This window comes from Osmerus mordax, chromosome 21, assembly GCF_038355195.1.
Source record: "Osmerus mordax isolate fOsmMor3 chromosome 21, fOsmMor3.pri, whole genome shotgun sequence".
NCBI lineage: Eukaryota > Metazoa > Chordata > Actinopteri > Osmeriformes > Osmeridae > Osmerus > Osmerus mordax.
The window spans coordinates 3,191,260-3,219,054 of record NC_090070.1 but is presented as its reverse complement, the minus strand read 5'-3'; the positions used below and the strand labels follow the sequence as shown (position 1 = coordinate 3,219,054).

The 27,795-nt window shown below is 39.8% G+C and overlaps 1 protein-coding gene across 2 annotated transcripts in view; it reads left to right on the top strand.

Moving 5' to 3' along the window:
* Nucleotides 1-23,723, top strand: part of strn (striatin, calmodulin binding protein) — an 80,005-nt gene extending 56,282 nt beyond the window's left edge. For both annotated transcript variants that reach the window (XM_067259123.1, XM_067259122.1), the window contains 5 exons: nt 11,133-11,300; nt 19,459-19,599; nt 19,759-19,860; nt 20,071-20,157; nt 20,506-23,723. In XM_067259123.1, the coding sequence (XP_067115224.1) occupies nt 11,133-11,300; nt 19,459-19,599; nt 19,759-19,860; nt 20,071-20,157; nt 20,506-20,675 (668 nt within the window). In that variant the 3' untranslated portion in view covers nt 20,676-23,723. The remainder of the gene's footprint in view (nt 1-11,132; nt 11,301-19,458; nt 19,600-19,758; nt 19,861-20,070; nt 20,158-20,505) is intronic.
* Nucleotides 23,724-27,795: the final 4,072 nt, after the last annotated feature.

The window sequence follows — 27,795 nt, the reverse complement described above, 5'->3', positions numbered from 1 at the left end:
CCCAAATGATTCAGCTTTTTCTAATATTCAGCCAATTTTGAATTATGACAGTTTGAAATACATTAAAATGTTTGCTCCTTCTTGATTTTTATGAATGAGAAGCAAGCAGAGTGGCACACTGCTGGCTGCTCTTTTTCTGATATTCAACTAAATTGTCAAACAAATTCCTCTAACGTTCATATAGTTTAACTTACAGAAACAAGTTATACCTTAAAATGTAGGAAGAATTGTCCTCTTTCAGCCAATGTAACTACTAAAAAGCTCACATTTACAGATTTTCAGCTATGGGCCTTGAAGTGAGAGCAGCCTTTCAAATTCTCTCACTAACTTCAATGGAGAGGTGGGTAAAATCCGTCAGAGAAAGCAAGAAGGAAGACGATTTCGAAACTGCCGGTAGAGACATATTTCTGACCGCACATACATATAAAGGACATCTCTAGTTTCGGCAGAGTCTCGGGTCTCGGAAAATATCCTCATTTTATTGATTGGACGTGTAGTTTTGCGTCTAGGTCAACTTGTTTGAGGTGTGGATGCTAGGTAAATGTTCGTTTTTCTCTCTGCCTAGCTCGTTAGCTATCACAGCTGCGCCATCACCGTGGCAACCAAACAGACACGCAACATAAAAGCAGAATTGGGTACACGTTTTCGAAACTGCCAAGAGTTGTATTTCTGACCGCACAGACATATAAAGGATATCTCTGGTTTCAGCAGTCTTGGGTTACGGAAAATATCATTATTTTTTGTATTGGACGTACAGTTTTGCGTCTAGGTTAACTTGTTTGCGGTATGGATTCTAGCTACATTTCTGTTATTCTCTCTTATAATCAAGCTAGCGCGATGGCTCTCCATAGCTAAAAACGGGTCGATTTTTTTCCACAATCGACCAAATTGGCCAAACAAGGTATGTAGCTACATTGAGCTTAAAGTGTACATAATCTAGCCTCCATTCTAGTGACGCTACGACTGTCATCATCTGGCGAAACCAGGTCACATAGCTAGCTACGTTTTTCCAGACATAATATTCGTTACCTAGCTACAAACAAATGCTTCGTAACTGAACAGTATTTACTTTGTATTGGCGATATTGACAACAGAGGTTAAGGAACTTGTCTTTAATTAAAAGATGGTCTCCGTTTTCAATTTGAAGCAGTAGATGTAACTTATGTAGGAAATGTTCCATTGCATCCTCTCTCTAGTTTAGCTTCGGCTACAGATGGACGACAATCACGATGCATGCATTATTCACGCCTACGGTGTTAATACAGTCTGTAAAAATACCACTTTGACACACTTGCAAGATGATCCGCTGGTTAGATGTAGCATGATCTTATTTACTACCCTCAATAGTTCAACTTTTTTTGCTGCAGCATTTTAATCAGTTAGCTCCAGGTCATCTCTAAAATACATTTCAGACCTTTTGAAACCTGAGCAAATGACTTTATACTAAATTTTCAAATTCTTCTGAATTATTTCTCTTTTTGCATTGTTCTTCTCTTTTCTGTAGTTTTATGCCTTCGTCCAGCTCCTGCCCCTTTCAAAAATACCTTTCGGGCGCTTTGAAGCTTCAGCTTACAACTTTCTACTAAATTTTCACTATTTTCAGCTTTTTTAGCATGGTCAGCTAACCCCATTCGGTTTTCAGCATTCTCACTGCTGTTTCGCAGGAACAGCCGTTTCTAGTTATATCAACTTCTTAGTTCTTCCGCCGTTTTTTGGCCTTTAACTAGTTCTGCATACTTTCACCGATTCCGACAATTTTTGTATCAAAACGTTCAGCTCCTTCAGGAGATGTTGGCTATGACTTTTGGTATTTCTCACTTTTATACTTTTTAAGACATTAAGGTTTTTGTGCAAATTATTCTCCCATTAAAAGTAATGGTAAATCCTTTCAAATCATTAAAAAGCTTCCTCCTCTTTCAAACGTAACTACTTCAGCATACTTTCAGCTAGAGACACCATTCAACCTTTAAAATGTTCACAAGACATTCAGCTATTCCCAAATGATTCAGCTTTTTCAAATATTCAGCCAATTTTGAATTATGACAGTTTGAAATACATTAAAATGTTTGCTCCTTCTTGATTTTTATGAATGAGCAGCATGCAGAGTGGCACACTCTGCTGGCTGCTCTTTTTCTGATATTCAACTAAATTGTCAAACAAATTCCTCTAACGTTCATATAGTTTAACTTACAGAAACAAGTTATACCTTAAAATGTAGGAAGAATTGTCCTCTTTCAGCCAATGTAACTACTAAAAAGCTCACATTTACAGATTTTCAGCTATGGGCCTTGAAGCGAGAGCAGCCTTTCAAATTCTCTCACTAACTTCAATGGAGAGGTGGGTAAAATCCGTCAGAGAAAGCAGGAAGGAAGACGATTTCGAAACTGCAGGTAGAGACATATTTCTGACCGCACATACATATAAAGGACATCTCTAGTTTCGGCAGAGTCTTGGGTCTCGGAAAATATCCTCATTTTATTGATTGGACGTGTAGTTTTGCGTCTAGGTCAACTTGTTTGAGGTGTGGATGCTAGGTAAATGTTCGTTTTTCTCTCTGCCTAGCTCGTTAGCGATCACAGCTGCTCCATCGCAGTGGCAACCAAACAAACACCACCAGGAAAGCAAAAGGAACACGTTTTTGAAACTGCAGGTAGAGTCGTATTTCTGAATGCACAGACATATAAAGAATATCTGGTTTCGGCAGAGTCTTGGGTCTCGGAAAATATCCTTATATTTTGGATTGGACGTACAGTTTTGCGTCTAGGTTATCTTGTTTGAGGTGTGGATTCTAGCTATATTTCTCTTATTCTCTGCCCTCAGCGCGTTAGCAATCATAGCTGCACCATCACCGTAACGACAGACTCAGTCTCTCACACAGGTGATTGGTACGTTTACTTGACCATGAGAAACCCGATTACTAGCAATTGTCGGTTTATACCAATAATACGATTACTCCGTTTACATGTGTAATTAGTTATGCGATTACTCAATAAACGCGTCTACATGATTCTTTTTTATTAATCGTTGTATGCTCCACGGCCAAAACTTGCACCACCATCCTTCTGCAACAAAGTGTCGCCGTGTCTTCCTGTATCGGCTCTACTGCTGTATGTTTCATTCCATCAACACATTGAATCATACTAAGAAAGCCGAGTAAACGCACTCAATGGTAGGCTACATCTGCTACTGCTATTACTATCCCAACTATAATTTCAGCTGTTAAAACGATAATATTCTTGTTACGACTACCTAGCCTACTTCTTCTTCTGTTTAACAGTTCAGCTTCTCCCGCATTGTAGGCTATTTAAGCTCTTAGCTTTGTTAGATGATGCAGTTCAGCTTCCACACTGCCTCTTTTGTGTGACTCACACATTTTTGAAATTCATTTCAGCTTGCGGGTATTTTCTCATTTCTCACTTTTATACTTTTTAAAATATTAAGGTTTTTGTGCAAATTATTCTCCCTTTAAAAGTAATGGTAAATCCTTTCAAATCATTGTTGGAATGCTGCTCCAGCCCCTTTCAAAAATACCTTTTGGTTGCTTTGAAGCTTCAGCTTATAACGTTCTACAAAATTTTCACTTTTCAGCTTTTTTAGCATGGTCAGCTATCCCCATTCAGGTTTTCAGCATTCTCACTGCTGTTTCGCAGGAACAGCCTTTTCTAGTTGGGTGTGCTCAAGCCTTCGGCAAGAGCACAACCTTTGTTCTCTCACATATATATTATTATTATTATTATTCTTTTTGCCCCCCTAAAACTCAGTCAATATATGGCCTACATAGACAACGTAGGTGTCAAAAGTTTCGTCTTGGTAGCGATTGAGTTGCTTCTATTGGAATTTACGTTCCGTTGCATGGTTTGGGCTTAAGTTAAGTTTTTGTGGCGAAAAGTGAAGCTAACGGTGGCTAATTTGCTAGCCACAGTCACTGACGTTACTAACGTCACTAACGTCACGAAAACACGCGTGACTACCTTTGGCACAACATTCGTTTCGCATCTGTTAACTTGGGGGATAGCTAGGCTAACTATAGCTTTACTGCAAGGCAGCTGCAGAAACGCCACAAGCAAAGAGGCCAGGGTGATAAATATTTACTCATTTTACTTTGTGATATGACACACAATTGTGATGTGTAATGTACAATATAAGCTGATATTATTAAGGAAGTACATCTACTTTTGGAAACAGTAGTCTACTATTTCACTGAAATATTAGCATCATGACATTAGCCTGTGTTGCCCGGGCAACACATACTACAGTGGTCTATGATGTATCTGTTTTCAATCGTTAAAATAAACATTCCTCACATATACATTTTCGTTGTAGGATTTATTCTGACATTAGTAAACGATTTGTTGGTGAAATTACCATTACCTGTGGTTTCAAACCAGTGTAGCTCACTGCAACGCTGTAGCTTACGCGAGACACACTACAAAAACATCTAGCTACAGTACTGTACACAGCTGTTTAGGAAGTCAAACGGCGACAGAAAATGTTCGGCACTCCCCTTACTTAAATCAAAAGTCTATCTAACTACAAACCTGAACTTCATTGCCACAGCCTAAACGTTGTCAATATGTTCATGAAAATACTTAATTTCAGCCTAAACTGTACAACGGAACGTTAAATCCAATTCAACCAACGCAATCGCTACCAAGACGAACACAGCAGTAGTCTACTACTGTACCGTAGTAGTACAATTTACCGGGGCTTCTCCACACAGGGCTATGTCGCATTTTGCGTTGTTACTGGCAATGATCGCTACCAGTGAGCTTTTTATGAATGAGCGATTTTCCACTAAATAAATGTCAAGCTTATTTACGTTTTGGGGGGCATATTTTCAGTTAGCAGATGGTACTGTTTTAATCGAGATTCCATCTTCTACTGCCGGTAACGTCGTAGAATAATCTTCAAAGCGGGTTCTTTTTTCATGAATGAATGCAATGAGTAGGCTAAATGCCTGAAAATATCACAAGGGAAAAATTTAAAAGGACGTTTAAGTCATAGAGATTAGGTCAATTTTTACACCGGTCTGCCAAATTTATTCGTTTTGATTCAACGATGAGGCTGCCTCTTGCAGGGGAAATGAGAAGACATCTATTTCATTCTACACTTCACTCGTATTTTCAGTTGTAAATGAGCAGCAACAAAAAAAAAATTAATCTATGTAATCTTTGTAAATAATAAGTATGCATTTTCATATTAAATATACAGAAATATCAGTTGTAAAAATGTCATTCAAAAACGGACCCCTGTGCAACCGACGCAAGCAAGCACACCCTACAATTTCCCCAGAAATTGTATCCTCTCTAGTTGGGTGTGCTCAAGCCTTCGGCGAGAGCACAACCTTTGTTCTCTCACATATATATTATTATTATTATTATTATTTATTTTTTTGCCCCCCTAAAACTCAGTCAATATTTGGCCTACATAGACAACGTAGGTGTCAAAAGTTTCGTCTTGGTAGCGATTGAGTTGCTTCTATTGGAATTTACGTTCCGTTGCATGGTTTAAGCTTAAGTTAAGTTCTTGTGGCGAAAAGTGAAGCTAACGGTGGCTAATTTGCTAGCCACAGTCACTGACGTTACTAACGTCACTGCGTCACTAACGTCACGAAAACACGCGTGACTACCTTTGCCAGAACATTCGTTTAGCATCTGTTAACTTGGGGGATAGCTAGGCTAACTATAGCTTTACTGCAAGGCAGCTGCAGAAACGCCACAAGCAAAGAGGCCAGGGTGATAACTATTTACTCATTTTACTTTGTGATATGACACACAATTGTGATGTGTAATGTACAATATAAGCTGATATTATTAAGGAAGTACATCTACTTTCGGAAACAGTAGTCTACTATTTCACTGAAGTATTAGCATCATGACATTAGCCTGTGTTGCCCGGGCAACACATACTACAGTGGTCTATGATGTAGCGTTATCTGTTTTCAATCGTTAAAATAAACATTCCTCACATATACATTTTCGTTGTAGGATTTATTCTGACATTAGAAAACGATTTGTTGGTGAAATTACCATTACCTGTGGTTTCAAACCAGTGTAGCTCACTGCAACGCTGTATCTTACGCGAGACACACTACTGTACAAAAACATCTACACTAAACAGCTGTTTAGGAAGTCAAACGGCGACAGAACATGTTCGGTACTCCCCTTACTTAAATCAAAAGTCTATCTAACTACTAACCTGAACTTCATTGCCACAGCCTAAACGTTGTCAATCTGTTCATGAAAATAATTAATTTCAGCTTAAACCGTACAACGGAACGTTAAATCCAATTCAACCAACGCAATCGCTACCAAGACGAACACAGCAGTAGTCTAGTACTGTACCGTAGTAGTAGAATTTACCGGGGCAGCTTCTCCACACAGGGCTATATCGCATTTTGCGTTGTTACTGACAATGATCGCTACCACTGAGCTTTTTATGAATGAGCGATTTTCCACTAAATAAATGTCAAGCTTATTTACGTTTTGGGGGGCATATTTTCAGTTAGCAGATGGTACTGTTTGGATCGCCATTCCATCTTCTACTGCCGGGTAACGTCGTAGAATAATCTTCAAAGGGGGTTCTTTATTAATGAATGAATGCAATGAGTAGGCTAAATGCCTGAAAATATCATGAGAAGGGAAAAACTTAAAATGACGTTTAAGTCATAGAGATTAGGTCAATTTTTACACCGGTCTGCCCAATTTATTCGTTTTGATTCAACGATGAGGCTGCCTCTTGCAGGGGAAATGAGAAGACATCTATTCATTCTACACTTCACTCGTATTTTCAGTTGTAAATGAGCATCAAAAAAAAAATGCTTTTAAATCTATGTCATCTTTATAAATAATAAGTATGCATTTTTATATAAAATATACAGAAATATCAGTTGTAAAAATGTCATTCAAAAACGGACCCCTGTGCAACCGACGCAAGCAAGCACACCCTACAATTTCCCCAGAAATTGTACCCTCTCTAGTTGGGTGTGCTTTGCCTTCGGCAAGGGCACAACCTTTGTTCTCTCACATATATATTATTATTTTTATTATTTTTTTTATTTCTTTTTGCCCCCCTAAAACTCAGTCATTATTTGGCCTACATAGACAACCTAGGTGTCAAAAGTTTCGTCTTGGTAGCGATTGAGTTGCTTGTATTTTTATTTACACTCCGTTGCACAGTTTAGGAGGTTACAACGTTTTTGTTGCAAAAAGTGTCTTCTGTCGGCGAAGGGTAGCAGTGCTAGTCTACGTCACTACGTCAGCACACGTTAGCAACGACGCATGGATACAACGTGATAGAGACGTTCTAGCACGCAAATTGGAGCTTGGATTATGAGTGAAAAATGCCAACCCCGAAAATTACCAACCATTGGGTTTTGTTGAGAAAGCAATTTCGAGTGGAACTGCAATCTAGGATTTTTTATTTAGGTCGTGAAAGTCTTTGTAATTTGAGCGAGTGCGGTTCGCCCGTGAGACTGCCTAGGCGGCAGCCATGCAAGCGTCATCGTAGTTTAGTATTTTCGTAATTTTATAGTTCGGTCAAGTCTACACCAAAAAACAGAAGGAGGGCAATGTTATGACGATATGACTATTGTGAAGACAGCCAGATGGTGAGATTTTAATGTAGGTTGCTGTAAAAACTTTGATTGGTTTGCTACGTGAGAGCCCCGTCAGCCTCCGTTGACGATTGCGTCAGCTGTTGTCGATCTCTGATGAGTATTTTCTTAATTTCGTACCAGGGTCAATTCTACATAAAAAAAATCAGAAGGAGGGCAGTGTTTTAAAGATAAGACGATTGCGAAGATAGCCAGCGGGTCAGCATATTTTTGTGATTTGTGTAAAACTTGGAATTTGAGTGACACCGCGGCTTGTTTTGACGTTAGCCTCAGTCAGACTCGGCTCGTCCACTGGCAGTGTGTAGTAGTACTGTCTTCAATGCCACAGCTAAACTCTATGTCAAAAGAAACTTTCTCATTACCGGCGCATTCAAACAATCAGTGAACTGTGGAGCAACAGCAGCTAGCTTGCCTCTAGCAAACTTATTTTGAAGTAGCCATTTCCCCCTACATTCATGTCAAACTTATTTACGTTTTGGGGGGCCGGCATATTTTCAGTAAGCAGACGGTACAATACTGTTTGAATCGCGATTCCATACTGCCAGTGACAACGTTGTTACAGTAGCTTGTTTCAAAGGGGGTTCGCAGCTGTTTCAAAGGGTGTTCTTAATGAAATATGCAATATGAGTAGGCTAAATGCTTGAAAATATCACTACAAGGGAAAAACTTGCAACACCTGCAACCGACGCAAGCAAGCACACTCTACAATTTCCCCAGAAATTGTACCCTCTCTAGTTATTATTATTTATTTTTTTATTTCTTTTTGCCCCCCTAAAACTCAGTAAATACTTGGCCTACATAGACAACGTAGGTGTCAAAAGTTTCGTCTTGGTAGCGATTGAGTTGCTTCTATTGGAATTTACGTTCCGTTGCATGGTTTAAGCTTAAGTTAAGTTTTTGTGGCGAAAAGTGAAGCTAACGGTGGCTAATTTGCTAGCCACAGTCACTGACGTTACTAACGTCACTGCGTCACTAACGTCACGAAAACACGCGTGACTACCTTTGCCAGAACATTCGTTTCACATCTGTTAACTTGGGGGATAGCTAGGCTAACAATAGCTTTACTGCAAGGCAGCTGCAGAAACGCCACAAGAAAAGAGGCCAGGGTGATAACTATTTACTCATTTTACTTTGTGATATGACACACAATTGTGATGTGTAATGTACAATATAAGCTGATATTATTAAGGAAGTACATCTACTTTCGGAAACAGTAGTCTACTATTTCACTGAAGTATTAGCATCATGACATTAGCCTGTGTTTCCCGGGCAACACATACTACAGTGGTCTATGATGTAGCGTTATCTGTTTTCAATCGTTAAAATAAACATTCCTCACATATACATTTTCGTTGTAGGATTTATTCTGACATTAGAAAACGATTTGTTGGTGAAATTACCATTACCTGTGGTTTCAAACCAGTGTAGCTCACTGCAACGCTGTAGCTTACGCGAGACACACTACAAAAACATCTAGCTACAGTACACAGCTGTTTAGGAAGTCAAACGGCGACAGAAAATGTTCGGCACTCCCCTTACTTAAATCAAAAGTCTATCTAACTACTAACCTGAACTTCATTGCCACAGCCTAAACGTTGTCAATCTGTTCATGAAAATAATTAATTTCAGCCTAAACCGTACAACGGAACGTTAAATCCAATTCAACCAACGCAATCGCTACCAAGACGAACACAGCAGTAGTCTAGTACTGTACCGTAGTAGTACAATTTACCGGGGCAGCTTCTCAACACAGGGCTATATCGCATTTTGCGTTGTTACTGACAATGATCGCTACCAGTGAGCTTTTTATGAATGAGCAATTTTCCACTAAATAAATGTCAAGCTTATTTACGTTTTGGGGGGCATATTTTCAGTTAGCAGATGGTACCGTTTGAATTGCGATTCCATCTTCTACTGCCGGGTAACGTCGTAGAATAATCTTCAAAGGGGTTGTTTATTCATGAATGAATGCAATATGAGTAGGCTAAATGCCTGAAAATATCATGAGAAGAGAAAAACTTAAAATGACGTTTAAATCATAGAGATTAGGTCAATTTTTACACCGGTCTGCAATAATGTCACGAAAACACGCGTGACTACCTTTGGCAGAACATTCGTTTCGCATCTGTTAACTTGGGGGATAGCTAGGCTAACTATAGCTTTACTGCAAGGCAGCTGCAGAAACGCCACAAGCAAAGAGGCCAGGGTGATAAATATTTACTCATTTTACTTTGTGATATGACACACAATTGTGATGTGTAATGTACAATATAAGCTGATATTATTAAGGAAGTACATCTACTTTCGTAAACAGTAGTCTACTATTTCACTGAAGTATTAGCATCATGACATTAGCCTGTGTTGCCCGGGCAACACATACTACAGTGGTCTATTATGTATCTGTTTTCAATCGTTAAAATAAACATTCCTCACATATACATTTTCGTTGTATGATTTATTCTGACATTAGTAAACGATTTGTTGGTGAAATTACCATTACCTGTGGTTTCAAACCAGTGTAGCTCACTGCAACGCTGTAGCCTCCCCGAGACACTAGTGTGAGTAGCTAACAAAAACTCCTCAGCTGTTCAAGTCAAACGGCGACAGAACATGTTCGGCACTCCCCTTACTCAAAAGTCTTTCAATAGTTGAAACAATCTGACTACTAACCTGAACTTCATTGCCACAGCCTAAACGTTGTCAATCTGTTCATGAAAATAATTAATTTCAGCCTAAACCGTACAACGGAACGTTAAATCGAATTCAACCAACGCAATCGCTACCAAGACGAACACAGCAGTAGTCTAGTACTGTACTGTAGTAGTAGAATTTACCGGGGCAGCTTCTCCACACAGGGCTATATCGCATTTTGCGTTGTTACTGACAATGATCGCTACCAGTGAGCTTTTTATGAATGAGCGATTTTCCACTAAATAAATGTCAAGCTTATTTACGTTTTTGGGGGCATATTTTCAGTTAGCAGATGGTACTGTTTGAATCGCGATTCTATCTTCTGCCGGTAAAGTCGTAGAATAATCTTCAAAGGGGGTTCTTTATTAATGAATGAATGCAATATGAGTAGGCTAAATGCCTGAAAATATCACGAGAAGGGACAACTTAAAAGGACGTTTAAGTCATAGAGATTAGGTCCATTTTAACACCCGTCTGCCAAATGTATTCGTTTTGATTCAGCCTGTCAGCTGCCTCTTGCAGGGGAAATGAGAAGACATCATATTTCATTCTACACTTCACTCGTATTTTGAGTTGTAAATGAGCAGCAAAAAAAAGATGCTTTTAAATCTATGTAATCTTTATAAATAATAAGTAGGCCCGATGCATTTTTATATAAAATATACAGACCCCTGTGCCACCGACGCAAGCAAGCACACCCTACAATTTCCCCAGAAATTGTATCCTCTCTAGTTTCTGTAGTTTTAATAAGTAGTAATATGGACTCTCTTCATCCTACTCTCTGTTCTGTTCCCTCATTCTTTCTCTCGTTGTCTTTCCCCCTCAGAGCCGTCTGTGCTGCGGGGGTCATTGTGCGGTCACAATGACTCAGTGTGGGGTTTGGTGTACAGCTCCATCCACCACCGCCTCCTCTCCTGCTCTGGGGACGGCACGGTGCGCCTGTGGAATGCCGCCGACATTGCCCCTGCCCTCGCTGTCTTCAACGAAAAAGGAGGTATGGACACTGACAAAGAAACAGGCCGTCATTCACAAATATACTGTATGTCGGTTATCATTACTTCCTTCCATTGTCAGCTTGTAAAGTAGATGCTATATTTGATTACGGCCAGTGTTAGGGGTAACGCGTTAATCAGATTACATTTGTCTGTAACGCAGTAATGTAACGCATTACTGTTGATAACGTCAATAATCGCATTACAGTTACTAATACAAAAATGTCTTGCGTAACTTGCATTACTGCGATCTGCATATCGGGAGGAGAAAAAAACAAATCAAACTTCCCTTTACAGTAGGCTACGTGTGTTTGCTTAACACTCGTCAGTTGACTTAGCCCCAGAGTTCATGAGGCGAAACATGAATGGCAGAGGATGTCTTTTGAGGGATGGAGGTATGCACATTACTTTATATTAGTTGCGCGAAAGGACAAAAACGTAACTGTACAATGTAAATTGTGCCCACGCCAAAAACACCTCTCCACCGCCGCGAACAGAAACTCTAATCTGTCAAAGCATCTTCAACGTCAACATGCTAACTCGAGACTATAGCTAAGGATCCCCGAACCCTGAGTGGCACTTACGCCGATAAAAGGTTGCCGTTGCCATTGTTGCCGACACCAGCCAAGCAGCCATGACTTGACTTTCAACATCAGCAGGTTACCAATGCAGAGATAAACAGGCTTGTAGCAGCATACATAGTAGAGGAAATGTTGCCATTTAAAGTTTTAAGCATTATTTTCTTTTGAGACATTTTGCTTACTGCCAGTACTGTAGCCTTGTTATGCTTGACAACTTTTAGGTTGATGTTCACAACTTTTTTTTCAGCTTTGTGGTATTAAAAAGCATAAAAGAGAGATCTGTCCTCATTATAATAAGTATGAGTTGATTTGGGCATATATATTGTTATTTGGCAAGTGCATCTCAGGTGATGTCACGGAGTAATCCAAAAGTAATGTAACTAGTAGTGTAACTAGTTACTTTGAGCAGTGAGTAATCTAGTAAAGTAAAGCATTACTTTTTTTAAGTAACTAGTAATGTCTAATCTATTACTTTTTTTGAGTAACTACCCTAACACTGATTACGGCACACTCTAAGGAAAAATAAGACCTCAAATGCTTTCAAGTAAATCGTAGATGTATTTTATCCTTGTGGCCTGTATTCCAGACAACTGATCTTGAGCAGCAGCCCCTGTATGTAAGGAAATGTGTAATAAGTGGACACAAGCAGATTTTGTCCTTTATTGTAGCCTATAGATCACCAATATAAAAACTCTGGACCAGACTTGGGTCATTGACAAACATAATGGAATAATAATCTATTCCTTTAGGAAATGCTTTTATCCACAGTGGACAATTTGAACTTGCAGCCTCTTGACCTGCAGTTAAATGCTCTACCACTCAAATGTTCTACCATTGAGCTACACCTATCCCCTATCAATTATGTATTAATTACTGCTGTCAAACGATTAAAATATTTAATCGTGATTAATCTCATTAATGTCATAGTTAACTCACGATTAATCGCACAATTTTATCTATTCTAAATGTCCCTTGATTTCTTTTTGTCCCATAATTTGTTTCTCATTTTAATGCTCTTATCAACATGGAAAAGTGGATCGGATTGCTTAGTGCAAATGTTTTTTTTAAATTGAAAACAACATTGCAATTGCCTGGCTTTGACGAGGGGGCGGAGAATTCGCATCAGCTGTGTGCTTGGCCATCAAGTGGTATTTCAGACTGGACATGCTGCGATGATAGCTCAGTTCACAACGACAAAACACATATATCACTTTGGTCTTGTCAATGGAACCATTGGGCAACTTTTTAAAAGTAAACTTTCCATTCAGAATCTTATTGGCATCCATTTCGGGGACTCGCGCTCGCCATCCACTCAAAACGTAACGTTAGCCTAGTACTGCTTTGTGCACTTGTGTATAGACCCCCAAAATACAATAAGGACTTCATCCACGAGTTCTCTGATTTCTTATCATTGATTGTGCCTGACATTGATAACCTTTTAATCATTGGGGATTTTAATATTCATGTTTGTTGTCCATCAAAGCCATTGGTTAGCCAATTTTTACAACTCGTGGACTCTTTTAATTTAACTCAGTCTGTATCTGGCCCTACACATGATCGTGGCCATACTCTCGACCTTGTTTTATATTTTGGTTTTCCTGTCTTAAATGTTGAGTTGGATGATACAGTTAGGTCCATAAGTATTTGGACATTGACACAATTTTCATCATTTTGGCTCTGTATACCACCACAATGGATTTGAAATGAAACAATCAAGATGTGCTTTAAGTGCAGACTTTCAGCTTTAATTTCAGGATATTTACATCCAAATCAGGTGAACGGTGTAGGAATTATAACACATTTTATATGTGCCCCCCCCCCCTTTTTAAGGGACCAAAAATAATTGGACAAACTAACATAATCATAAATCTAATTGTCATTTTTAATACTTGGTTGCAAATCCTTTGCAGTCAATGACAGCCTGAAGTCTGGAACCCATAGACATCACCAGACACTGGGTTTCGTCCCTGGTGATGCTCTGCCAGGCCTCTACTGCAACTGTCTTCAGTTCTTGCTTGTTCTTGGGGCATTTTCCCTTCAGTTTTGTCTTTAGCAAGTGAAATGCATGCTCAATTGGATTTAGGTCAGGTGATTGACTTGGCCATTGCAGAACATTCCACTTCTTTGCCTTAAAAAACTCTTTGGTTGCTTTCGCAGTATGCTTCGGGTCATTGTCCATCTGCACTGTGAAGCGCCGTCCTATGAGTTCTGAAGCATTTGGCTGAATCTGAGCAGATAATATTGCCCGAAACACTTCAGAATTCATCCTACTGCTTTTGTCAGCAGTCACATCATCGATAAATACAAGGGAACCAGTTCCATTGGCAGCCATACATGCCCACGCCATAACACTACCTCCACCATGCTTCACTGATGAGGTGGTATGCTTTGGATCATGAGCAGTTCCTTCCCTTCTCCATACTCTTCTCTTCCCATCATTCTGGTACAAGTTGATCTTGGTCTCATCTGGCCATAGGATGTTATTCCAGAACTGTACAGGCTCTTTTAGATGTTTTTTGGCAAACTCTAATCTGGTCTTCCTGTTTTTGAGACTCACCAATGGTTTACATCTTGTGGTGAACCCTCTGTATTTACTCTGGTGAAGTCTTCTCTTAATTGTTGACTTTGACACAGATACGCCTACCTCCTGGAGAGTGTTCTTGATCTGGCCAACTGTTGTGAAGGGGTTTTTCTTCACCAGGGAAAGAATTCTTCTGTCATCCACCACAGTTGTTTTCCGTGGTCTTCCGGGTCTTTTGGTGTTGCTGAGCTCACCAGTGCGTTCTTTCTTTTTAAGAATGTACCAAACAGTTGATTTGGCCACACCTAATGTTTTTGCTATCTCTCTGATAGGTTTGTTTTGATTCAGCCTAACGATGGCTTGCTTCACTGATGGTGACAGCTCTTTGGACTTCATATTGAGAGTTGACAGCAACAGATTCCAAACACAAATACCATACTTGAAATGAACTCTAGACCTTTTATCTGCTCCTTGTCAATGAAATAACGAACTCCCTTTATGAGGGAATAACATACACCTGGCCATGTAACAGCTGAGCAGCCAATTGTCCAATTACTTTTGGTCCCTTAAAAAGGGGGGGGCCACATATAAAATGTATTGTAATTCCTACACCGTTCACCTGATTTGGATGTAAATACCCTGAAATTAAAGCTGAAAGTCTGCACTTAAAGCACATCTTGATTGTTTCATTTCAAATCCATTGTGGTGGTATACAGAGCCAAAATGATGAAAATTATGTCAATGTCCAAATACTTATGGACCTAACTGTATTTGTCTATCTGACCATACACCTGTGATTTTTAATGCATCACTCTCTTGTCCACTATCTAAGCGTCATATTCCTGGTCGCTACATTTGGGCAATGGATCACTCGACTGCTGGGCAATTTTATGAGGCCTTTACAGCTTCTCCATTTACCAGCCTTACAGGGACAACCTTCTCTCTGGGTACAGAAGAGCTAGTCACTCTGTTTAACACCATAGTTACAGGTATTCTTGATACTGTTGCCCCACTCAAACTTAAGCGACCCAAAGTCAAAGTTTCTCCCTGGCTTAACAGTGAGACTCGTGCCCTTAGACAAGTGTAGAAAAGCTGAGAGGAAATGGAAAATGGATAAGTTGCAAGTATCCTATGAGATACTGAGAGATTGCCTAGGATCCTATCAGCGTTTTGTTAAAGCCTCTAAAGCAAAGCATTTTTCGGATATTGTTGCTAAAAATGCAAATAGCCCCAAAACCTTGTTTAGTGCAGCTCTCTTATTAATGGAACTGTTCCTTCTAGTTTTAAACACGCTGTGGTTCAGCCTCTTATTTAAAAAAACAATCTAGACCCTACAGATCTTAACAATTTTAGGTCCATTTCTAAATGATCATTTATGTCCAAAATACTGGAGAAGGTGGTTCTTTCTCAGCTCTTTCCTTTTCTTAGTGAGAATGTTGTGTTGGACAACTTTCAGTCAGGTTTCAGAGCACACCATAGCACAGAAACAGCACTGCTTAAGGTACTGAATGATTTGTTGTTGTTCAGTGACTGGGAATTGTGCTGTTTTAATATTACTTGAGCTCAGTGCTGCTTTTGATACTGTTGATCATGCTATCCTCCTGGATCGTCTCCAACAATGGGTTGGGATCCAGGGTGTGACTCTACAGTGGTTCCACTCTTATTTGAAAGATAAAACCTTTTCTGTTAATATTGGAAATATTTCCTCCTCTTCGGCAGCGATTACATGTGGAGTACCTCAAGGTTCAATCCTGGGTCCAATTCTTTTTTTCTCTGTTAATGCTCCCTCTGGGCTCCATTCTCCGTAAACATAATTTACATTTACATTTATTCATTTAGCAGACGCTTTTATCCAAAGCGACTTCCAAGAGAGAGCTTTACAAAGTGCATAGGTCACTGATCATAACAACAAGATAGTCAAAAAACATCGCAAGTAGCCAAAACATGAAGCTCACATTGTGAACAACCAAAGTAAGTGCCAAAGGGAAGAACCATAAGAGCATGTAGTTAAACAAGTTACAATTAAACAACATGAACCGCTATAAGTGCAAGTGTACCTGTGGAAAAATAGCAAGCAACAGTAATAAAAACAATATATCACAGCGAGAACCAAAATTTAAAACAGTTACCACTAACCACAAGAGCAACAAGTCTGTAAGCAAGAGTCATTGTGATCCTTGAGGAAACTAACATCGGGTCAAGCGAACCATTCCTAAGTACCGTTGTACTCCCGGAACAAGTGCGTCTTGAGCCTTTTCTTGAAGGTGGAGAGACAGTCAGTATCTCTGATGGAGGTGGGGAGTTGATTCCAGGTGGGGGCCAGACAGGAGAAGAGCTTGTGTTGGGACCGGGCGGTCTTGAGTGGTGGGACCACCAGGCGGTTGTCTGAAGAAGACCGTAGGTGACGGGTGGGGGTGTAAGGTTGCAGGAGAGACTTGATGTAGACGGGTGCAGTCCCGTTCACTGCTCGGAAGGTCAATACCAGGGTCTTGAATCTGATACGGGCCATGATAGGTAGCCAGAGGAGAGAGATGAGGAGGGGGGTAACATGGGAGCGTCTGGGTAGATTGTAGACCAAGCGGGCCGCTGCGTTCTGAATCCTCTGAAGAGGGCGGGTTGCACATGCTGGGAGACCAGCGAGCAGCGGGTTGCAATAGTCCAACTTGGAGGGGACAAGTGCTTGGACTAGCAGCTGGGTGGAGTGCTCAGACAAGTATCTCCTGATCTTCCGGATGTTGTAAAGGGTGAATCTACACGACCGGGAGACCGCAGCAATGTGGGCTGTGAGGGAGAGCTCGTCGTCCATGGTAACCCCAAGGTTCCTGGCAGAGGATGAAGGGGTCACCGTCGCAGATCCCAGGGTGATTGAGAGATCGTGGGAGATGGAGGGTTTAGCCGGGATGATGAGAAGTTCTGTTTTGGCGAGGTTCAGCTGGAGGTGGTGCTCGGTCATCCAGGCGGAGATGTCTGTGAGGCAGGCCTCAATCCTAGCTGAGATCCCCGGATCGGTCGGGGGGAACAACAGGTACAGCTGCGTGTCGTCAGCGTAGCAGTGGTAGGAGAAGCCATGGGAGGTGATGATTGGTCCAAGTGAGGTGGTGTACAGAGAGAAGAGGAGGGGTCCAAGGACGGAGCCCTGTGGGACACCACAGGGCACATAATATACCATATCACTGTTATTCTGATGATACACAGTTATATTTACCGTTAAAACCAGGTGATACCAACTCTCTGGTGTCCCTGTTTGATTGCCTTAAAGACATCAAGTGCTGGATGGATAATAACTTTCTCCAACTTAATGAGAGTAAGACGGAGGTGATTCTGTTTGGTACCCCCAGATCGATTGATGATTTATCTTAAAAAAAATAGGCCCCTTGTCCACCAATGTGCACTCCCATGCCAGAAATGTGGGTGTTATCTTTGATTCAGCACTAACATTTGACAAACAAATTAATTCTGTTGTCAAAGGTAGTTTGTTTCATTTAAGGACTATCGCAAAACTAAAATCTTTCCTCTCTTTCAAGGACTTGGAAATTGTTATTCATGCACTTATATCGTCTCGAATTGATTATTGTAATTCTCTGTATTATGGCATTTGTCAATCATCATTATCACGCCTGCAGCTTGTCCATAATGCGGCTGCTAGAGTGTTGACTGGTACCAGGAAAAGGGACCATATCTCCCCGATATTGGCCTCTCTTCACTGGTTGCCAGTCAAATATAGAATAGATTTTAAGGTGTTGTTACTTGTTTCTAAAGCTTTACACGGATTGGCTCCATTGTATATTTCAGATCTTCTTAGGCTGTATAACACTTCCAGGCCCCTTAGATCATCAACCCAGCTATTCCACAGACTCGGTTGAAAACGAAAGGTGATCGTGCCTTTTCAGTTGTAGCCCCTACTCTGTGGAATAAACTGCCAATTTTTATCAGGTCATCCCCCACCACCGAGACATTTAAGTCTCGTCTTAAAACATATTTTTATTCTTTGGCTTTCGAGTCAGTTTAGGGTCACTTGTGCTTACTGTAATTGTGATGTTTGTTGTTTTGCCCTATTTGATGATTTTGTACAGCACTTTGGTCGGCATTGGCTGTTTTTAAATGTGCTTTATAAATAAAAATGACTTGACTTGACTACTCTTTAGCTGGCTCGTAAGCCCAAACAAGTGTGTGCGGCGTGCCTGTTGTTTTGTTTCCGGTCTAGCTAGATCCGGTGTGGTGTTGTATTTTTTCTAATGTCAGTAGTTGTTGCAACAGCATGTGAAAAAAAGTTTTCTAGGCCAAAATAAACGTTAATCTCGCGATAAGAAAATTGACGGCGTTAAAATAGGTGCGTTCGACATGGACTGACTTCATGCAGCGCTGCAGCCGGCTGCAGGCGGCTGACTTGAAACAATGAATTCTGGTTAGACTTTTTGTCCGACTTGAGACGGCACCGAGGCTAGGTCACTGTGATGTAGCCATTAGAGTTAGAGCTATTTCATGATTGGCCAGACTCACACACACAACTTTGACGCGTGTTTTGTAATTATTCTGACACCTTCAGTTTCGCCAATGCTCAAATCCGGACCAAACTGTTTAATTGAATAAAAAATTTGATGAAGAAAGGGTTTTAGTCCGCCTCTTCACTAATTAATTATAAATAAAGTAAAGTAAGCAAACAGCGCTTGATCGGCCATGACTGATGTCAACGCAGCAAACCACGAGAAGCAGGAATGTCCTACTTTAAGGAGGCGTTTTTAACCCCTCCCCGACTGCAAGAGGCAACTCTCGCCGTTTTTTTTATGCAGCCACAGTCCATGTCGAACGCACCTAATGGGTTTGCGTTAACGCCGTTAATAACGCGTTTAACTGACAGCACTAGTATTAATCCATTCATTCATGTATTCAGAAGAAACTTGGTGCATTTGATCTGTCTCGCAGTTGTTACTTACATTGGTTTTATTTGAGTGGTTGAGACAAACAGTCCTGAGGAAAAAGGCATGCTCTAAGACTTTAACGGTCCTACACCTGCTGGACAGGACACATTTTAACTGCATTGGGTTGTTTGCCGTTCAGAGCTGGGCATTCCAACGTCAGCCGACCTGGTGTGCAGCGAGCCTGCCCACATGGTGGCGTCCTTCAGCTCGGGGGAGATTGGACTTTTCAACATGGAGACACGGCAACTGCTACTCAAGCTGGAGTCGAACAGAGAGTCAGGTAAACAAACTAGTATTGTCCCAACCAATACTGTTATTTTCTTACCTTTTCTTTACCTTTTTTATCTTTTAAGTCCTTAAAGTACACAAAATCATACTTTGTTTGTAGGTTTGCTGTTGTTTTTGCTTTTACAACATTTCTTAATATATTTTTCCAAAGCACCCCCATGCAAAATCAACAAAGTGCTGAGTCATCCCACTCTGCCCATCACCATCACCGCACAGGAGGATCGCCACATTCAGTTCTTTGACAACAACACAGGTCAGTAACAACCACTCTGGTGCTTGAGCTGGTGTGTGTGCTCTTTGCTTGTTTGCTCTGATTTTGTCAGGGGAAATGTTTTCTATGCTGTGAAATACAAATCTTTAGAGTAGTAGAGGTTTTGTCTTAGTAAAAAGTAACACATGTCTAGATAAAATAATAAAACAAGTTTAATAAAATGTATGTTTTCTTTTTGTATTGAAATTGCAGGGAAACTGATTCACTCCATGGTAGCACACTTGGACGCAGTCACCAGTTTAGCTGTGGATCCCAATGGATTATACCTCATGTCTGGCAGTAAGTACTTACCCAGTTTATAGTTACTGCAATATGTGTTGCTTGGCTTGGTTTGTGTTCATAGTGTGATAACCCACCATCTTGTATTTCCAATATGAGATTAAACTGCCCAGACTAAAGTGAAAATAAATCTTGAGAAATGCTGCCATGTGTTGTGCACCTTGTTTGTTCCATACCTGTGTTTTAAAATTGTAAAATAAAATAAATGTAACTGGACCAAAGTGGTAACAAAGTATCAACATTTTTGTTAGTGGACTTCTTCTACCAATGTTCTAATTTATTTTTTATTCATTATCCATTCCCTTTCTTTCCCCCCTCCCAACACCCACATTCTTCCTTCTCTTCCAGGTCATGACTGCTCCATCCGCTTGTGGAATATGGAGAGCAAGACCTGTATCCAAGAGTTTACCGCCCACCGCAAGAAGTTTGACGAGTCCATTCACGATGTGGCATTCCACCCCACCAAGTGCTACATTGGCAGCGCTGGAGCCGACGCACTAGCCAAGGTCTTCGTATGACTCCCTCAGACTCATACCTAAATCTGTCTGGAAGGACCAAAAATCTATGGGGCATAACAGAGAAAAAAACAGTCACTGATGGAGTCTGGAAAGAAACGTCATGTGAGGATGAGGCACCTTGATCTGGCTCTGGATAGGTAGAGGATAGCTAATCAGTTAAAGGCTGGGGGGATAAAGAGAGAGAGGAGAGAGAATGATAAAGAGAAAGGGCTTATCCACCCTTTCTTTTCATCCCTCCATTCCTCAACTCACACTAGCCCCTACCCCCCGCCCCCTTGCTACCCCAGGCGGGCCTGGGTTTTACAGCCAAACCTGAACGAGACCCCCACAGGTCATGCACCACATGGACAGGGGGCAGATGGAAGCTTTCACACTCCCGGGCACCCAAACAAGACTTGCGCTGATTCTGAAGGAAGGGGTTTGTGTCGTAACAGACACAGACTAGGTGTGCTGCATCCTCTCGTCACTCATGCCCTCTTACTGCCCCCCCCCCACACACACACACTTTACCCTTAAGACTGCCTGTGTCTTAGTTGTCGTTTGACATATTTCATGAAAATGTGCCTTTTACTTCAGAGTAGTGTTGTTATAAAGATGTACTCATAGATTCAAGTTCCACTGCGATGGCAAGAGACTGAGCCTGTACCACACCTTATCATTCTGAATAAAGTCATGGATTTTCTGTTTGGCAAATAAAGTTGGATATACTAAAAAGCATGATCAGGATTATTTCATTGTAGGGAGACAAAAATTCCAGTTGTATAATTTGTTGGTCCTATAAAATGGAAAGTGGGAAATGTGATTAGAAGTTGTTGTTTTTCGAATTACCGTTTAGATTTATTTTTCTTTTTTCAAAGCCCCAATACATTTAAGTATACCAGTAGATAATCTGTCTGTGGGTTACAAATTCCAACATGGAAGCCCCAACATGTGTTACCTCACATTTGTTAACTTAAGGAAGTGAGCTCTTCTTGTGTCCAAGCTTTAAACCCTTCTGCTACACGTGTTGACATGCAAGTTGTCTTTACTCACCAAAAAACAAATGAAAGAAAAAAGTGTAAACTAAAAATAACGTGGTTGTAGCAAAAACTTGTTTAGGCTGTGGCCATTCTGAAACATCATTCAGCTTCCAATGGAATTGTAAATGCTTTGCTTTTTGGCTACAGTTCTCCCAGGTACAAGTGCATTTTAATGTTTTGATGTTAAAGTAAATAAGACAGAAACTCTGTGACATGTTACCAATATTGTAATGTACTGTACCAACTAAAGTAGACGTAAATTCTGACAGGATTTGTTGTCATGTGACACACGCTAGGACTAGACCAATCACTCTAGTTTTGTTATTTCGGCACAATTGATTGATCAATGTGGGTTGACAGTTTGAAACACAGTTTGAAATAATGCTGCTTTTGTGGTCTACTCATAGTTTAAACTCTAGACAAACTGCACTAAAACTTGACAAGTTTTGGCAGTGATACCTTCTCAATAATTGTATTTTTATTTAGACAAACATATATTTATTTGTAATTGTTTTGTGTCGTTTAAGCCAAAAGAATTAACCAATATTTTTTTCTATGATGACAACATGCTTCCCGTAAAGCCTACCCCTGTTTGATGGCTTTGTAAATAAATGAGCTCTCAAGCTAATGTTGCTATGTTAGCCACTTGGTTTAGACCAGGAAGTTAGCACCTTCATTATGGTTGTTAATCCATAAAATGAATAGTCTTTTAGCTCCTATCTCTGACTGCATAACTGAGGTTCTCAGTCTGCTAACTGCACACAAAGCTACAACACAAGTTTGTTTAATATGCTTTATGTAATAACTGGTCGAAAATGCCTATTTTGTGGAATTATTTTGATTAATTAATAGTTTTTCATTTACTTAACAATAAATGCTTGGTGACAAAGGTAAATCCTTGTGAACTACAGGTAGATATTTTTTAAAGAATATTTTGTTTTACTTGAAAATATAGAAGTATTCTGTGAGAATTCTTAAACTTTTTGTTGTTGTGGGAATGGATAATAGTTAGTCTTATCAAAGTTTATGCCTTCAATGATGAGCACTACAAGGGAGGATGGACATTGTTTTCTTTGTTGTTTCAATTAGCAGTATAACAAAAGAGCAAGTTTTCATTATTTTCCAAATGCATTGACCCATACAATGAGAACATGTTTTCATGTTTCCTGGGATGTTCGAAAAAACGGTTGGGAATTTGGTGCCCTTATGTAATACAGTAATGTTTTCTTCTTTTTACTTTGGTGTCAGGTCGTTTTAGAACATCTAAGGGAGCGCAAACAAAATATGTACAGTTTTAAGGTATTAAAAGATCTATTTATTAAAACAGTATATGTATATTGAGTGGCAACACAACAGTGATGTGAAATGGAGTCAGTATGGTGTCTGTCGTGATAAACATACAGTAGTCTCATCACAACACGAAGGATAATGAAAGGGTAGTGTAGTGCCCCCTGTTGGTCAGAATGCAGAAGATTTAAGTCAGGTCAGTTGTTGGCTCATATTTCCTTTGGCATAATTTGAATGACAATTCATAAGGAGTGTTCAGGTTCAAATATTAAAATCCAGTTTTTTGAGGACCACATTCAATGTAGATTTTCACTACAGCCTGTTGTTTATTTCCATGGGTTTAATAGAAATTAATTGCCATGCGTTTCTATGCTTGAAACCTCACTCTATGGTCCATCATGAACAGTCACTCTTGAGTCACCAGTATTTTAATCACAAGAGACTGACCAGCAGGGTAATACATAAAAGCACTACAGCATGTAGAAAACCTGAACACAAAACGAACTACAACAAAGGACTGGGCCATGTCTAGTTTGCCTGTTATTTAAAGTAATTGCCCTTTTAACTTGTAAGTTACACAAAGAAATCATGTGAATTTGATATGGTAATTCTACTGTACATACAGTGCATATAACTATTGTTATTCTCGTCTATTCTTTTTTCATGATGTATTCTCTTTTTTCTCAGATGGGACAGTGACAGATTTATCAATAACAACAATAAAGGCATATGTTGTATATCATACTGATAATGCTTGTGTTTTATTAAGTTGAACCTTGACCTGTGAACACTAACTCTATGCTTATTTTGACAAAAGTTTATTTGACTTTTACATTCCAAAAGATGGAATGGATTAGTTTAATTTATAGGATAGCCATGTAAATGCTATTATGTTAAAAGGGATGTACTCATTCAAATGAGCACTAAGGGATAAAGAAATACAAATCATGTTACAATTTCAACAACAATGTAAATTGAAGATCACTCAATACTTTGTAAAAGATTCTTTAAAGTTAATAAAGTAGTAGTAGTACACACAGCCAATGTACTGTGTCAGATGATGTGTTTAAATGGTCTCCAGTGTCATTTTTTGGTCTTTGAGTTGAATTCCTGGCATATGTTTTGATGATTGTTGGCACCAGCTTGTAGAGGAGGTCAACATAATTTCACACAAAGCTAAGCCGACGGACTGGTGACGTACTATGCCTGTCAGGAACTGGACAGCTTTCGAAAGCCTTTTTTTGTGCCTTGCGTCTCTTTGTTCCGTTTCTGTCTCCTCAATCATCCCTTCAGGGGTGGGCCTAAGGATTGACCACCCCTGGTGCATATATTACCTTGTTTTGGCCTTTATGTTGTGTGATGGTTGAACATGGCCCAGCTGCTATATGTTAGCAGAAGAGCTACAGTATGAAAAAAGATTTTTTTTTTTTATCCAAATATATCATCAATCATCAATACGTCATTCTTCTTATGATCTTGTTACAGTATATTTAACAGTCTAGGACATATGACAATAACAACAAAATGAATGCTTATACAACTGGAAATAAATCTGTATACATTCGTTTGTTCGCTTATGCTTACATTCCACCATAATCATAGACTTGCTCAAATATTTCATTAAAGTCAAAGCCTCTTCCTGTAAAATGGGAGCATCTTTTTACTGTACAAACCCTATAATACAACACAAATCTTTCCCTTAATAGAGGCTAAACTGTTTTATCACTGATATTGAGCAGCAACTTCTATTGAACCCCATTTAAAACAGAAATGGACGAATCCGATACAACAGTGCTGCAAAGTTATTGTTGGTGCTCTAATGAATAGTTATGGCAGAGATAGAAAAGGTAATGTGATTTTCAAAAGGACACCTACTGAGACAAAGTAAGCTGAGGGTTTGCCTCAGGGGCATCGTTAGACCCTTTTTACTGGGGCACGTGCCCCAGTATAAATCTGCTGTGCCCCAGTACAATCAAAACTTTGATTTTTAACAATTTACTTTATTAGTCAGTGCATTTATTTAGATTGATAATCTCTTTAAAAATAAACGCAATATTCCAATCAACGCTTGTAAAATCAAAAAAACTGTATTTGCGTTCAAATGAATGCAAAAGAAATGTGACTCTTACTTGAGATTCCTATTTTTGGGGAAAGAACTTTCACAGGACACATATTCACAACAAAAAAGAACAAATGTAATTGTGTAAACTTTCTATAAAGATGTTTTAATAAGACACATTATTTTTGCTGAATTACAGTATGCAAAACCAACTTGTCTTATTTAGTACCATAGACAGACCTGGCACAGGACTGCTGTAAAAGGAATTAAGATGTGAGCAGAATAATTAAACAATATTGGTCTGAAGTATCTAAACACTCAGAATACACTATTTCATTAACTACCTAACTCCACGTGTTATTACACTAAGAAGTCTTTATCTTTTGGAAGTGCATACAGAGAAAGCAACACCAAATGGAATGATAATTGGCAGTTAGGTTCGTAAAAGCGTTTACAGTAGCACAGGATCCAGCAGTTAACTCCCGATTAAAGAAAAGGCATCTCAGGGATTCTGCTCTGCTCAAGTTTTCACTTGTTTTGTGTACTTCCTTTACTTCAATGAATTACAATTGTTGAACAATGCGTAATTCAGTGTTCAATGTTTCTGCTCTGTAAGACATTCAAATATGAAAATACATAATCTATTTGCCTTCAGAGTTTATAACCCTGAAACCTGATAAAACGCAGTCTAGTGTCCAGAAAGTTGGACATGTCTTTTCATTGAAATACACACGAACAATACTATTTTGAGACAAAATCCATAAAATGTGGAACTCAGCAAAAAAGTTTACCATACCTGTCGAACGTCCGGTTAATTATCTTTGCTCTTCAAACAGATCCAGGTTCACATGTAACAATATCTTTCATGTGGCTTATCACCTATTCGGTCGCAATTACAACTTTAATCGATTTGATCATCCATTATAAAAAATTAAAATAAAATTGAAAACGAACTGAATGAAATATCGCCTAAGGCAGGGGTTCCCAATCCTGGTCCTCGGGCCTCCCTGCCCTGCATGTTTTAGATGTTTCCCTGCTCCAACACACCTGATTCAAATGAATGGTCATTATCAGGCTTGGCCTAAGGAATTGAGGTTGACCGCTTCAGTTCTTTAAACCCTTGTGTTATCTTCGGGTCATTCTGACCCATCAGTCATTGTGACCCACCGTCGTATTGCGACAACTTTACCGCATACAAAAACAAAGTGAAGTATTTTCTTTTAACAGTTGGGCTGTCTCAGACCCCCCACATTGCAACGGTTAAAATTAAATTATTTTTATTTGTTTTTGTATTGGGTAAAATTGGGTAAACACAACGATGGTTCGTTATGAACCTTTGGGTCATGTGACCCGAAGGCAGCACAAGGGTTAAATGACCACTAATGCCGCCTGCCCATGCAGTTACATTCTTCATTGTGAGAAGGCTGTCTCCAGTTTAGAATATTCGTTGTTTTACACCTATGCAGAAGGTTTCAGAACGCAGCGGCCCGCCTGGTCTACAATCTACCCAGACGCTCCCATGTTACCCCGCTCCTCATCTCTCTCCACTGGCTACCTATCATGGCCCGTATCAGATTCAAGACCCTGGTATTGACCTTCCGAGCAGTGAATGGGACTGCACCCGTCTACATCAAGTCTCTCCTGCAGCCTTACACCCCCACCCGTCACCTACGGTCTTCTTCAGACAACCGCCTGGTGGTCCCACCGCTCAAGACCGCCCGGTCCCAACACAAGCTCTTCTCCTGTCTGGCCCCCCAGTGGTGGAATCAACTCCCCACCTCCATCAGAGATACTGACTGTCTCTCCACCTTCAAGAAAAGGCTCAAGACGCACTTGTTCTGGGAGTACAACGGTACTTAGGAATGGTTCGCTTGACCCGATGTTAGTTTCCTCAAGGATCACAATGACTCTTGCTTAGAGACTTGTTGCTCTTGTGGTTAGTGGTAACTGTTTTAAATTTTGGTTCTCGCTGTGATATATTGTTTTTATTACTGTTGCTTGCTATTTTTCCACAGGTACACTTGCACTTATAGCGGTTCATGTTGTTTAATTGTAAGTTGTTTAACTACATGCTCTTATGGTTCTTCCCTTTGGCACTTACTTTGGTTGTTCACAATGTGAGCTTCATGTTTTGGCTACTTGCGATGTTTTTTGACTATCTTGTTGTTATGATCAGTGACCTATGCACTTTGTAAAGCTCTCTCTTGGAAATCGCTTTGGATAAAAGCGTCTGCTAAATGAATAAATGTAAATGTAAGGTCTGTTAGAAACTATATTAGCCTCACCCTTACAAAAAAGAAGTATACTTCAAGTTTATTTTGTAAGTATACTTAGTATAAAAAGTATACTATTAACATGGTACTTAAGAGTATACTAGCAGTGTACTAAAAGTGTACTTATTTATATACTATTTTTGTACTAAGTAAACTGAATTGGCCCACTTTTTAAGTCATTTAGTACACTTTAAAGTACTAGTGATGGGTCGTTCGCGAACGATCCGGCTCTAAGAGCCGGCTCTTGAAGGTGAACGTCGAGAGCTGGCTCGCATATCTGAAGAGCCGACTCTATTTTTAATACATTAATACAGCCTATAAAAACTAAATGATTATGAAATAATGAATTTTAATTGTATTTAAAATAATTGACTAATTCAAACAACAAAAAAATAATTGTAGGCTTAAAGGCGCACACGATCATCCTCACATTCTGTTCCTGTCAATCCTGCATGAGGGAGGGCCGAGCCAACTCACACACA